This window comes from Mastomys coucha, unplaced genomic scaffold (assembly GCF_008632895.1).
Source record: "Mastomys coucha isolate ucsf_1 unplaced genomic scaffold, UCSF_Mcou_1 pScaffold3, whole genome shotgun sequence".
NCBI classification, from domain to species: Eukaryota; Metazoa; Chordata; class Mammalia; order Rodentia; family Muridae; genus Mastomys; species Mastomys coucha.
Genome location: NW_022196909.1, coordinates 71,482,167 through 71,493,835, shown reverse-complemented (window position 1 = coordinate 71,493,835; position 11,669 = coordinate 71,482,167). Strand labels below are relative to the sequence as shown.

Here is an 11,669-nt window from a genome sequence, read left to right as displayed (position 1 = left end):
TTCCTTCCTTCCCTCCTTCCTTCCTTCCTTTCCTCCTTCCTTCCTTCCTTCCCTCCTTCCTTCCTTCCTTCCTTCCCTCCCTCCTTCCTTCCTTCCCTCCTTCCTTCCTTCCTTCCCTCCCTCCCTCCTTCCTTCCTTCCTTCCTTCCCTCCTTTCTTTCTTTCTTTCTTTCCTTCCTTCTTCCTTTCTTTCTTTCTTTCTTCTCTTTCTTTTTCTTTTTCTTTTTTTTGAAAATAGAGGAGTGTGTGTGTGTGCCAGACAGAGACAGCAGGAACCCTCAAGATCCTGTCTACCATAAGAGGTAGAGCAGGCTCTGCAGGCTTGGCTTGGGGCCCAGAGTCCAATGGACTGATGGATGTCCACTCAGTACCAGGGACCAACAGGCAAGGGGGTAGGAACCCATGTTCTTGTTTATTTATTTGTTTGTTTGTTTGTTTATTTCATTTATTTATGTTTTTTTGAGACAGGGTTTCTCTGTGTAGTCCTGGCTGGCCTGGAACACACTCTGTAGACCAGACTGGCCTCGAACTCAAAAATGTGCCTGTTTCTGCCTCCCAAGTGCTGGGATTAAAAGCATGTGCCACCACAGCTGGCCAGGACCCATGTTCTTAAGGATCAACTGGCACAGAAGGAAAGAGAGGGACTGTGGAGACTCAGGCTCCCTGGAAGGGGGTGGTGCAAGGGGACAGCTCTGCAGGGTTGGCTGGATTGGAGGGTGTGAGGGGTTTGTCCCACCTCTGAGGGGTCTGACCTGGCCAGTGCTACACTCCCCCACATCCTTGGCTAAGAACATGTGACCCCAGGTGTCATTGCGGTGGGCAGCGGAGGAGCCAGTCTCCCTCCATCAACTCATGGGCTGAGGGGAAACAGAGATCTAGGTTTGAGTCTTGGATTGTCATTTCTGAGTTCTCTGGGGAGCCTCATGAAAACCCATCAAATACTCTCAAATCTGTAGCAGGGGACACACAAGCATCTAATAATGAGGCTTCAAGGCTGCATATGCCTGGACACTGGTGGCTGCAAGTTCAGGAGCAGGCCTCATGTAGGGACAGGGGAGGCCGGCTAGTCTCCCGAGCAGTGACCCCTGAAGATAACTCAGTGTGACCCATGAATGGAAGTAGTTGGGGTCTGTGGGAACCCAGACTTGTAAACAGAGGATTCCAGCAGTTTCTGGAGAACCTGCCAGGCCAGTGTACCCCTCCACCTCCTCCTGGCTCACTTTGACTCTTGGACACCCAGCTGGAGAACCTGCCAGGCCAGTGTACCCCTCCACCTCCTCCTGGCTCACTTTGACTCTTGGACACCCAGCTTTGAGAGGCTTGCGTGCTCACCTTGCCTCCCAGTTCCCCTTTGGTTGGGTGCTTACATTATGTCTCCAGCTTTGAGGGTCAGCTCTGGGTGCTGGCATCCAGGGAACACACTGCAGCATAGCTGTGATTGATGTGTTCAGTCCCGGGGCGACAGGCTGCTACCAGACAGCCAATGCAAGGGAAGTTGCAGAGACACCCATCACAGAGCCCTAGGCAGGCATCCAAGCTGGGTAGGCTCCCGAGCCTTCCTCTGAGACAGAGTCATAGGGATTGTAGAGTGGATCTGAATAAGGCCCAGTGGATCAAAGCCAAGCCCCTTACCAGCATGCCCCCCTGGCTTATGCCACTCTTGGGGCTCTGTGCTTAAATGCCAACTCTGCTCATCTTTTATGTTTTTATCTGGATATTCACATAACATTAGTTATTGTATGTGCGTGCGCTTGCCTGGGTATATGTAGCAGTCAGAAGACAGCACATGAAAGTCACACACTCCCTTATTGTGGACCCTAGGGTTGAATAGATTTGGAGGGAGGCTTGGTGGCAAGAGCCTGTACCTGTGGAGCCTTCTTGCTAGCCCTTGACTCTCATCTATGGTCACCTTTGGCCTGCTCAGAGCCTCAGTTTCTCCACAAGTCCCATTAAAGAATTAGAGCATGTTTTGTTTCTTTTGGGGGTGCGCCTGTGATAGCAGGCCATCACTGAGTCACCTCTAGGGGCTCAGTGTGGGGACTCCAGAGTCTCCAGTGGGTACTGTGTGCTTGTGTGAGCCTGTGGGGAGACCTGGACACCCTCAGACCTCCCCTCTCCTTGCTGAACCCCCAGAGCCACCCAGATTCATCAGAGAGCCCAAGGATCAGATTGGTGTGTCAGGAGGCGTGGCCTCCTTTGTGTGCCAGGCCACAGGTGATCCTAAGCCACGAGTAACTTGGAACAAGAAGGGCAAGAAAGTGAATTCACAGCGCTTCGAGGTGAGTGGGGGCTGGGGTGGGGGTGCCCTCAACCACATACCCCTTTCCAGAGGGGCAGTGGCTGAGCCTCAGGATGCCACAAGGCAACCACAGTCCCGTTTCTGGCACTGCAGGGTTTTCCTAGTCTACCACTCTGTCTTGTGAGTCCTCAGGCCAGGCCCTGTCTTCTCTTGAGTCTTAACTCACAATCCCACCACACATGGGAGGAAATGCCCACATCACACTCACACGTGTCCGTGTCCTGTACTCAGTGCTGAGTCTGTGGGCTTAAGGGTGAGTTCCATTCAGCCACTTCGTTTGCTCAGGGTGTGTCTCTTGGCTTCACTTCTTTCGCTGTGACATATCCTTGGTGGTCTCCTATGTGCACATGTGTGCCCACAGCCACATACGCAGGACACCATGTGCCTGGGACAGCTACTGCCTTCCCCCCCAGCCCCCAGCTCAGCTGGGTGGAACCCACCCTAGTCTCACCTGCTTACCTGTTCCATCTCCTCCCCCATTCCCTTCTCAGACCATTGACTTTGACGAGAGCTCTGGGGCAGTGCTGAGGATCCAGCCACTTCGGACGCCTCGGGATGAGAACGTGTACGAGTGTGTGGCCCAGAACTCAGTGGGGGAAATCACAATTCATGCAAAGCTCACCGTCCTTCGAGGTACACACCCCAGGGCACAAAGGAAGTACCCGATTGCAGACCTTGCTCCCAAGCTTAGAGCCCTCCTGCACTGGATCTTGCTTTTTCCTTTAGGAAGTAGGATTTCTCTGCTCCCAGCACTGCCCAGGCCCCTTGGTTTGTATGGTTTAAATGTCAATGCAGTTTGTAGTCTTCAAGCTCAGCTTAATAGAGGTGCTCAGTCAGTGCTTTCTGGACTCTGTCCCTGGGTCTTTTGTGACTGTCTGTCCTCAATCAGCTTGGCTCACAAGTGCCCTCCCTAGCTAATCCCTACCACTCTAGAGTACATAGCCATGGTGCCTGGAGCCACAGCTGGTTCCACAGCTGGTTCGACCCCACAGAGGAACTTAAGGAAGGGTGGCTTCCTAAAGGCAGAATGACCTAAGCCCCCGACACCCTGTGCCCTGGCTTTGTGTAAGAGGCACTAAATACTGGCACTAGACAATTGAATTCAGATCCTGAGGTAGCAGCATTAGAGCTGTGATCTGGGCAGGGTTAATCAACTTGTCAGAGCCGGGGTATCCTGTCTCTTGGAGACTATTCCTATATGGCCATGAGCCGCTGCTCTAGGCATTACAGGTCCCTCATGAATCTGGGACACAGGGCCAGTGCCACTGGTGGGAATTCTGAGCTGCCCCAGGGTCAGTAGTCAGGGAATTCAATCATCTCTAACAAGGGGCCCCAACAGAGTGCTCTGTGATTGCCAGAGCCTGGCAGGGATGGAGCTGCATAGAGTGCACACACCCTAGGCCCCTCCTCTCTCTTCTCCCTCTGCGATATTTTTTGCCTTGACCTTTCCCGGCACACACTCAGCAGCCAGCCTCCCACTGCCCTGTGCCAGCCTTGTTGGGACAAGTCCCAACACTAGCAGAGCTGGACTCGGTCTGCATCCATCACACATGCTGATGCACTGAGTACTGAGAGACCCGGAAGAGTCTCCACCTCTTTGACACGCAGACACCCTGGCCATGTCTCTTTGTTCTTTGACCACTGCCTGTACCTCTCCACTGATGTCCCCCATCTCTAGGCAACCTCAAGCAATGCCTCCTATCCCATGTGGGTTGCCATTGTACTTGCCTCCCTCCTTCCTCTCTTCTATGTGATTGTGACCCAGGGTGTTTGAACCCCAAGGAGTCGGGCCTAGTGCTGTGTGGAGATAGCAGGCAGTGGTAGCTCTCCCCAACCCTTCACTCCAGCTGCTACTGCACACATGTGCACAGGACCCTTCAAGGCTGCATGCATATGCATAGGAGCCTGCTACATCTTGGGCTACATTCCCTACCAGGATAGGGGTTCTTGTCCACTTCTGTCCGCAGCCACCTTCACTGCCATTCCTTCTAGCATAGAATCCCAAGCATGTGACTGTTACACTGCCCCCGCCCCACCCCCAGTAGCCCTGGTGCCCCTGAGGTAACAGGTGTTTCCCTCCAAACACCTTCAGCCATGAGCCAAAAGGCTCCAGATAGAAACACTGGCAGGGGGACATGCCCCCATGCGCAAGACTGTGCCTGCCACACAGTTAATATGGCAAGCAGAGCTTGAGCCCCTGGCCCTGGTTAGCCCACCCTTCTCTTTGAATACAGCCAGTTAATCACATGTCTAGTGGCCTCCATTCTAGCTCCAGTATCCTGTTCATCTGCATGCTGCATAAGCCCCTTGCATAATTTCATTTCTACCTGGCTCTCCTGGGGCACAGGTGGCTCTGTATACCCTCCTTGCTGCTCTCCTGGTGGCCCAGGCTGCTCTTAGATTCATGCTGCTCCTGTGTTGAGCTGGGATGTCCTAGCAGTCAGGTTAGGACATCCTAGGTTAGATGTTCTCTAGAAGTCTTGGGTTTTGAGTTCTGGAAGGGTCTAGAATTGAGTCCATTTGTTCCAGGGGACTTTGGATGGAGGCAGAGACAGGAGCATGGGGTTGAGTGTGGGAGGAGGGGACTGAAGAAGCAGGTGGCCTGGGCCTGAGGGAGGGCAGATGACTTCTCCTGCTAGGGTGCTAGAGGGCCCGTGTGGGTGCCACCACCTGATGATACCTAGTGTCCCCATCTCTAGCTCTAGACACCAGTGTGATGCCCTCTCAGGATCAGTGTGATCCAGGTTAGTGGAGGTATTCCAGATGGAAGGAGTGAGCCCTCTATGCTGTACCACCAGTCAGGCCTAGGATCCCTGAGCTTTGCCCACAGCAGCTTTGGAGGTCTTGGGGGCTGTGAGCCATAGAGGGTGGCAGGAGGGTATTTAACTGTTGTGCGGGGAAACAAGGGCCATGGGAGGTGGCAGGCCAGGACTGTGGTCACTGAGGGCATTTGCCACAATAACCGGACTTCTGTTCCATTCCCTCCCACCCCCATTCCCAGAGGACCAGCTGCCTCCTGGCTTCCCCAACATTGACATGGGCCCCCAGTTGAAGGTTGTAGAGCGCACACGCACAGCCACCATGCTCTGTGCTGCCAGCGGGAACCCAGACCCTGAGATCACCTGGTTCAAGGACTTCCTGCCTGTGGACCCCAGTGCCAGCAACGGGCGGATCAAGCAGCTTCGATCAGGTGGGCACAGGTGGCCAACAGGATGAGAGCGCTGTCGAGGGCAGCAGAGGGCCCATACTTTGGGCCTGATGGGGAAATAGGCTGGTACATGTTCCACTTGGAGCCACCTAAGAGCAGAGCTCAGGCCCTGCACCCAAACCATAGAGAGCTACAGAGCCCCATGGTGGGAGCAGGGCTGTAGGACCTGTGGGATCAGGGCTGTAGGACCTGATAGTGTGCTTTGTGGGTAAAGATGGCTGTAATCAGTGGGTAACTGCTTAGCATCAGCCATGAGAGCAGGTTAGCAGGGTCATGGGGTGACACCCACACGGACCCTCTAGCACCCTAGCTCCAGAGGATGTTATAGGATGTGGTTGGTCAAGGTAATGGGGAACCATAGAAGGTGGTAGAGAGAGACACACACATACAGTGACAAAGCAGTCAGTGGGGCTTGCCTGCAGGGAGCAGAGGGCAGCTGGATGTGGTGGTGACCAAGGGTTTGCAGCACCAGGGGAGATGCAGGGCCACAGAGGCTCCTGGGACAGTGTCCTTGGAAGGCTTAAGAACCAAGCAGTATAGATCTGTGGCAACCGTCTGTGCTGGTTCCAGCTGGTTTGGGGAGGCCCAGGAAAGAGGCCAGGCATTGGGACCAGTGAGGCTGGGTGGTTTGCAGCAGTGTCTTAGTGGAGACCCCCATTCCGTCTAATTGATGTGTCTATGTGTCCTTTTGGGGTACCATGTGTTCCCTGTCACATGTCTGTGTTCGTGTGCATATGACTCCTTAAGTGGCTAGCACTGTCTCTTATTTGTGAGCAAAATGCTGGAACTGGACTTTCTACCACATGCGTGCCTGCCACGTGTCCCTCCCATGCCCCAAGTGCACATGGCTCTTCTCGTCCCTCCCTGGCGATGCTCATGTGCCTGTGGATCCCTGTGTGTTGGCTATGTCCCACCTGTATTTCCTCATCTCCTTAGCATCCCATACCAACCTCTTCACATTCTTGTTCTACTCTGTTGTCCTCCCTCAGCCTCCCTCTCACTGCCAAAGGCCTGTTCTGCCTATTGTCTGTGGGGTGTCTATTTCACCTCCCACAAGTCCCCTGAGGTGCAGCTCAGCTGCAGGCAGCCTGCATAGGAGAGGACCCAGCCCATGGGGGAGCCCTCAAACTCTGAGGCACCTCCTGGCCATCACACGGCCAATGTCCAAGGGTAATAACTAAGCATTGTTTAAACACGTGGCCCTGGGGGCTGCCTTGCACCCCATGGTCCTGCTCTCCCTCGTGCCCACGAATAGCCGGGATGTCCAGTGCCCATCCTTTAACCTTCTTCTCTCTTCTCCTTCCTCTGTGTAACGCTCAGAAAGCTTTGGTAAGTTCTCACTTCTTTGCCACACCAACCACTAACAGTGCTGACACCCTCTCTGCCCACACTAACAGCCACCGTGACAGTAACTGACCCACTGCGTGTGGCATGTGTACTAACACCCTGTCACCTGCCCTCTATGGTGGGCTGCATAAGGCCCCACCCACAAGGAAAAGAGGAAAAATGCCACCTGACCTGAGTCTGGGGGACGTCACATCTCATAAGCATCCCTTCCGCTCCGAGCTTCCTCCTGGGCTTCTCCAGTGGAGGCAGGATCCACTGCCCATGATGCTGTGTCTAGGGAACACTGCTGGGTTAGTTCTTGCTCATGTGATGCTGACCGATACAAGCATTCTCTGGGTGTTGTCCCCAGCACCACCAAACTAAAGGTGGAAAAGCAGCTGGGTTCTTTCTCCTTGTGGCAATATGAGCGACCGCTGGGGCCCCCGACACTGTAATTGAGGCAGTTAGAGTTCCATCAAGCCATCCTGACTCCTGCCACACAGATGACAAGTTCCCATTGACTCCTTCTGAAAGTGTGTGGGGTTGGGGTGCAGGGAGGCCTGTGATCTCTCTGCTGGGCATGATTCATGGCTGTGTCTTTAACCCCAGCACTCAGGAGGCAGAGGCAGGAAGATTGCTGTGAGTTAGAGGCCAGTCTGGTCTACAGAGTGAGTTCCAGGTCCACATAGATGCAGATAGGGTCTGGAGGAGGTGCAGGTCCACAGCACAGAAGTGACTGACGCCTAGTATGGAAGCAGTCTGTTGAGACTCGCCCTGCTTGCCTTTGGCCTCAGTTTATCCAACTATGCTGCGTACCTGGGCTAGCTTTTACGGCTGCTGCTGAAAGAACCTGGCTTTGGTTCCAGCAAGCAAGCAGCATCCGAGAGCCCAGCCAGGAGCCTTCTCTTCCTTTGGTGTGACCGACCCACAGGTGGCCTTTGTCCTCTTTTCCTTCACAGTTGAAGGAAGCCACTAGGTCCCCTCTGCCCTCAGCTCCTTTCCCAAGTCAACCCTGTCGCACCAGTGCCCAGCCCTCTAGTGCTAACTCCTGTCCCTTCCTGGTCACTAACAAGACTCCTGGGACCCTGCCGCTACCTGCCCCTCCTGGTCTAGATGTCAGAGAACCCTTGCTGGAACACCAAAATAACTCCTCAGGCATGGTCTCCCTGGGACCCAACCCGGACCCGACCCAGACCCAGAGAGGCTGTCTGCAGGATACACCAACCCGAAGGCCCCCAGCCCCAGCCCAGAGCCCTGATGAGGCTGGCTGTGGCTCCACTGCCCAGCATGGGGACAGGCATGGCTCCTGGCCCTGAAGCCCCTGCCCTGTGACATTCACCTGTGTCTCTCTGTTTCCCTTACAGAAAGCACCCCCATCCGAGGTAAGAGGCCCTGAGCCCTCACTAGCTACCCCACCAGCTGCCACAGTCCCTCACCCTGATGTTTGTGTCTCTGTCTGTGGCTTGGGCCAAGTGTGGCTGCAGGGAATCGTGTGGGCATCCAGTTGTAGGACAGGCACCACTTCTTGTGCCCACCTGAACTCCTCCCTCCTCCCCCCTCCGCACTCACGTCTAGCTATAGTGAGCTGCAAAAGGACCTTTTGAGATTTGGAGACATTTAGCCGGGAGGGATCAGAGAAAGGGATTCTCCAAAGCCAGGTGTGGCACACCTATTTTCCCAGAGCCCATGAGAACAGACCAGTGCTTGGCTGGCTGTGCTTCCTCAAACAGGTCTCCCACCCTTTCTGGTCTCTGCAGTGCTCTTGAAGTCAGTTCTATGGTGACCAACCTTTACCACCACAAGAGAGGGAACACAGGGGTCTCTGGGCCCTGTCACTACTGGGGTATAACTGTCAACAAAACCAGAGAACGTGGGCAAAAGATCTGAAATAGTGGAATTTGGGAGTCCCGGGTTTCTGCACATGGCTGTCACTGCGCTGTGCTTAGTTAATGCCGGGATGCAGGCCTGAGATCTGATATTCTGAGCCAGGTTCTCTTGCCTTTGCTCTGCTGCCCATGAGGCAGGCCCACATGGCAGGCCCACATGGCAGGCATGGGCCTACACCTCACTCTTCATTTCTAAGGTGTAAGTACTAAGCTGTTCGAGGGCTGAGAAGCGCCCGTCTCTACTGTCTTCACTGTGAAGTGGGGAACACCTACCTAGCTTGTAGCTTGTTTGAAATGTTCTTGGGGGAAGCGTGACCTCCGTCAGGAAGTGGGGAACATCTACCTATCTTGTAGCTTGTTTGAGATGTTCTTGGGGGAAGCGTGACCTCCGTCAGGGTCCATGAGTGCAGGTGCCTGCAGCTCTCTCGTTGTATTCTCTAGGTTTGCTTTAGTTTTGTTTTTTTGTTGGATTTTGGGACGAGATCTTCCATGGGCCAGGCTGCACCACCAGCATGACTCAGAGAGCCATGACCTCAAACGCAGGTCCCCCTGGGCTCCAGGACCTGGGATGAGGTGCCTGCGTCCTGCTGCTAATGTCCCCATACTACACCCTGGGCTTCAGACATGGGATCTGACTGTGTGTGTGGCCCCTGTGTCCTTCACTCAGCAACTGTTAACCTCTGTCCCAGAGGAAGGGCCGTCCCTTCCCAGTGACTGGCAGCTGCCTGCCCTGGGGGAAAAGCCTGGGCTCACTGCCACCACAAGTTTGGGCTGGCCTGTTAGCCCACAAGATGCTGTGGCAACTGCTTTTTGTCAGTAAGCAGTACAGATGTGACGGTGGGGCTGTTCGTCAGGTCCAGCTCCGTCCTGGTGCTGGCCATCATGGCCAAGGTCCCATCCCTATCCCTGCAGGTGCCCTGCAGATTGAGAGCAGCGAGGAGACAGACCAGGGCAAGTACGAGTGCGTGGCCACCAACAGCGCTGGGGTGCGCTACTCATCACCTGCCAACCTCTACGTGCGAGGTAGGGAACTCCGCCAGGCAGAGGCAGGGACCCACTGTCCCACCCTGTCCCACCTTATAACTGGGCTCATGGCCTCCTGGCTCCCCTGTCCTGTGCAGTCCTGAGCAGGAAAGTCCTGACCCCATCCAAGGGGTCATTGGACTGACAGTCACCACACCATGGGCCATGGGACTCTGAAGGTTGCACTGATGGCAGGATGGGTGGAAACAGAGTGGGGTGGGAGGCCAGTCTCGGGCCTACAGGGCTGGGGGAGCCTGAGGGCCACCGCCCCCACCCTACATCCCCACCCCCAAGTTGGCTTGTGTGGTGTCTGTGTCTCCTGTGTCCTGCTGGCTTTGCTTCTCTGAACCCGTGGCCTTGTGGCTCCCTGCTTCCCTACCTGGTCCAGTGTCTCTAGCGAAGACTGTGGGGAATGGGGTTTCCGAGCTATCCTCCCATCTAGCATCCCAAAACCCAGTGCTTGATCTAGAAGGAATATACCCAGGCTATAAGAGACCACAGCCATGGCTCACTCGCCTGGGTGCCCGTGGCTCAGTGGCAAGCTGTGCGTCCTAGACCTTGGGACCCCAAGTAGGTCTCAGAGTCCCAGGCCTTCAGCTGTGGCTGGAAGCCTGGGGTTCTTGATGGTTGCCTCCCGTGCCTCCACCCCAGGGGATTTCTGAAGGACCCTTGCTGTGCCTTCCTCCTCCATATCCCATGGACACACTGGGGACCCCAGTCTGCTTCTATCAGCTGACTTGCTCACCTTCCTCCCCCCTCAGTTTTCCTGAAGCGCCCCTGATCTTCATCCCTCTCTACTACCCAGGGAGGCTGGCAAGCTGCCCCTCTCCCTCCAGCCCTAACCTTCCCCAGCCCCTAGTTAACTCCTCTGGGTCCTGGGCTGTGGATTTTACATCTTGGCTTCAAGCAGGAGGCTCTGTGGAGGGAGGGTATGAGAGGGTGGGAGGTGGGCCAGTGTGATCTTCTGCCACCATGGCGCCCTGGTGAGTTGCAGTCCCTGCAGGACTCCAGCGACCGACTGGCCTTCATCTAACTTGTGTGTTTCTTTGTGGACACTGGGGATGGGGGGTTGTGAGCGTGACAGGATTCAGGAGAAAGGGGACAGCAGGGATGGAGTAGGGGAGGGGGGATCATTTAGCAAGGGTGAGAGGAGGGTGGAGGGCCCTGTGTGCTCTGGCCAGCCCCTGCCTGGGGTGCGGCAGGTGAGGGTTGGGAGAGTGTTGGCTCTGCTGGCTGTGCTCAGCGCTGACTGAGGAAAGGACAGGAGGTTTATGTTCTTTTTCTTTTTTGATTTTAATTTTTTTAATTTTTTTGGTTTAAAGAAAAAAAAGCAAACGATTGCAGCTTTAGCCGTGGGAAGTCCTCTTTTTACTCTCTGTATCTCCCCTATTTTTTCTCTTCTCCCCATGTCATTGTGCGCATCAAACCCCCTTTACATCCCTCAGAGCTTCGAGAAGGTTGGTGTGGCTTTTTTCTTTTTTACTTTCTTTACCCACATTTTTACATTCTGAAAAAAAAAAAAGAAAACACTGATACACACTCACACACACAAGAAACAGGCAGACACCATGCAGGACAAACACACACATGCACACAGAAAACGAATAGCAAAACAGATGTAAAATGGAGTCAGGTACAGAGCCTAAAGCAAACAACCCAGAAAGACACACAGAACCTAACGTCAGCCTGGCCAGCGAGGCCGGCCGGCCGGCACACGCGATGCTTGCATTGTGGTCGCCTCTGCATCCCTTGGTAATGTTGTTGCTAAGTTTTTTGCACTCCTCGTCGTCATGGTAACTTGGGCCTGATGCATGCTGGGAGAATGTAAAAAAAAAAAATTCTCTGCATGCCACTCTTTGTCATTGGTGAATCCCCAGCCTTTGTTGGAGTGTTTGTCTCCTGTTTCATTTTTTTGTTTTTTTTTTTTT

The 11,669-nt window shown here is 54.4% G+C and overlaps 1 protein-coding gene across 8 annotated transcripts in view; it reads left to right on the top strand.

The window, feature by feature from the left end:
• The window catches only part of Ptprs (protein tyrosine phosphatase receptor type S), a 65,641-nt gene that overhangs the window by 22,214 nt on the left and 31,758 nt on the right, over nucleotides 1-11,669 (top strand). For 5 of the 8 annotated variants that reach the window (XM_031348469.1, XM_031348473.1, XM_031348470.1 and 2 more), the window contains exons 3-7: nucleotides 2,133-2,278; nucleotides 2,790-2,931; nucleotides 5,300-5,488; nucleotides 9,631-9,741; nucleotides 11,187-11,198. In XM_031348469.1, coding sequence (XP_031204329.1) covers nucleotides 2,133-2,278; nucleotides 2,790-2,931; nucleotides 5,300-5,488; nucleotides 9,631-9,741; nucleotides 11,187-11,198 — 600 coding nt within the window. The remainder of the gene's footprint in view (nucleotides 1-2,132; nucleotides 2,279-2,789; nucleotides 2,932-5,299; nucleotides 5,489-9,630; nucleotides 9,742-11,186; nucleotides 11,199-11,669) is intronic. The other 3 variants (XM_031348474.1, XM_031348472.1, XM_031348476.1) reach the window with 1 other exon arrangement.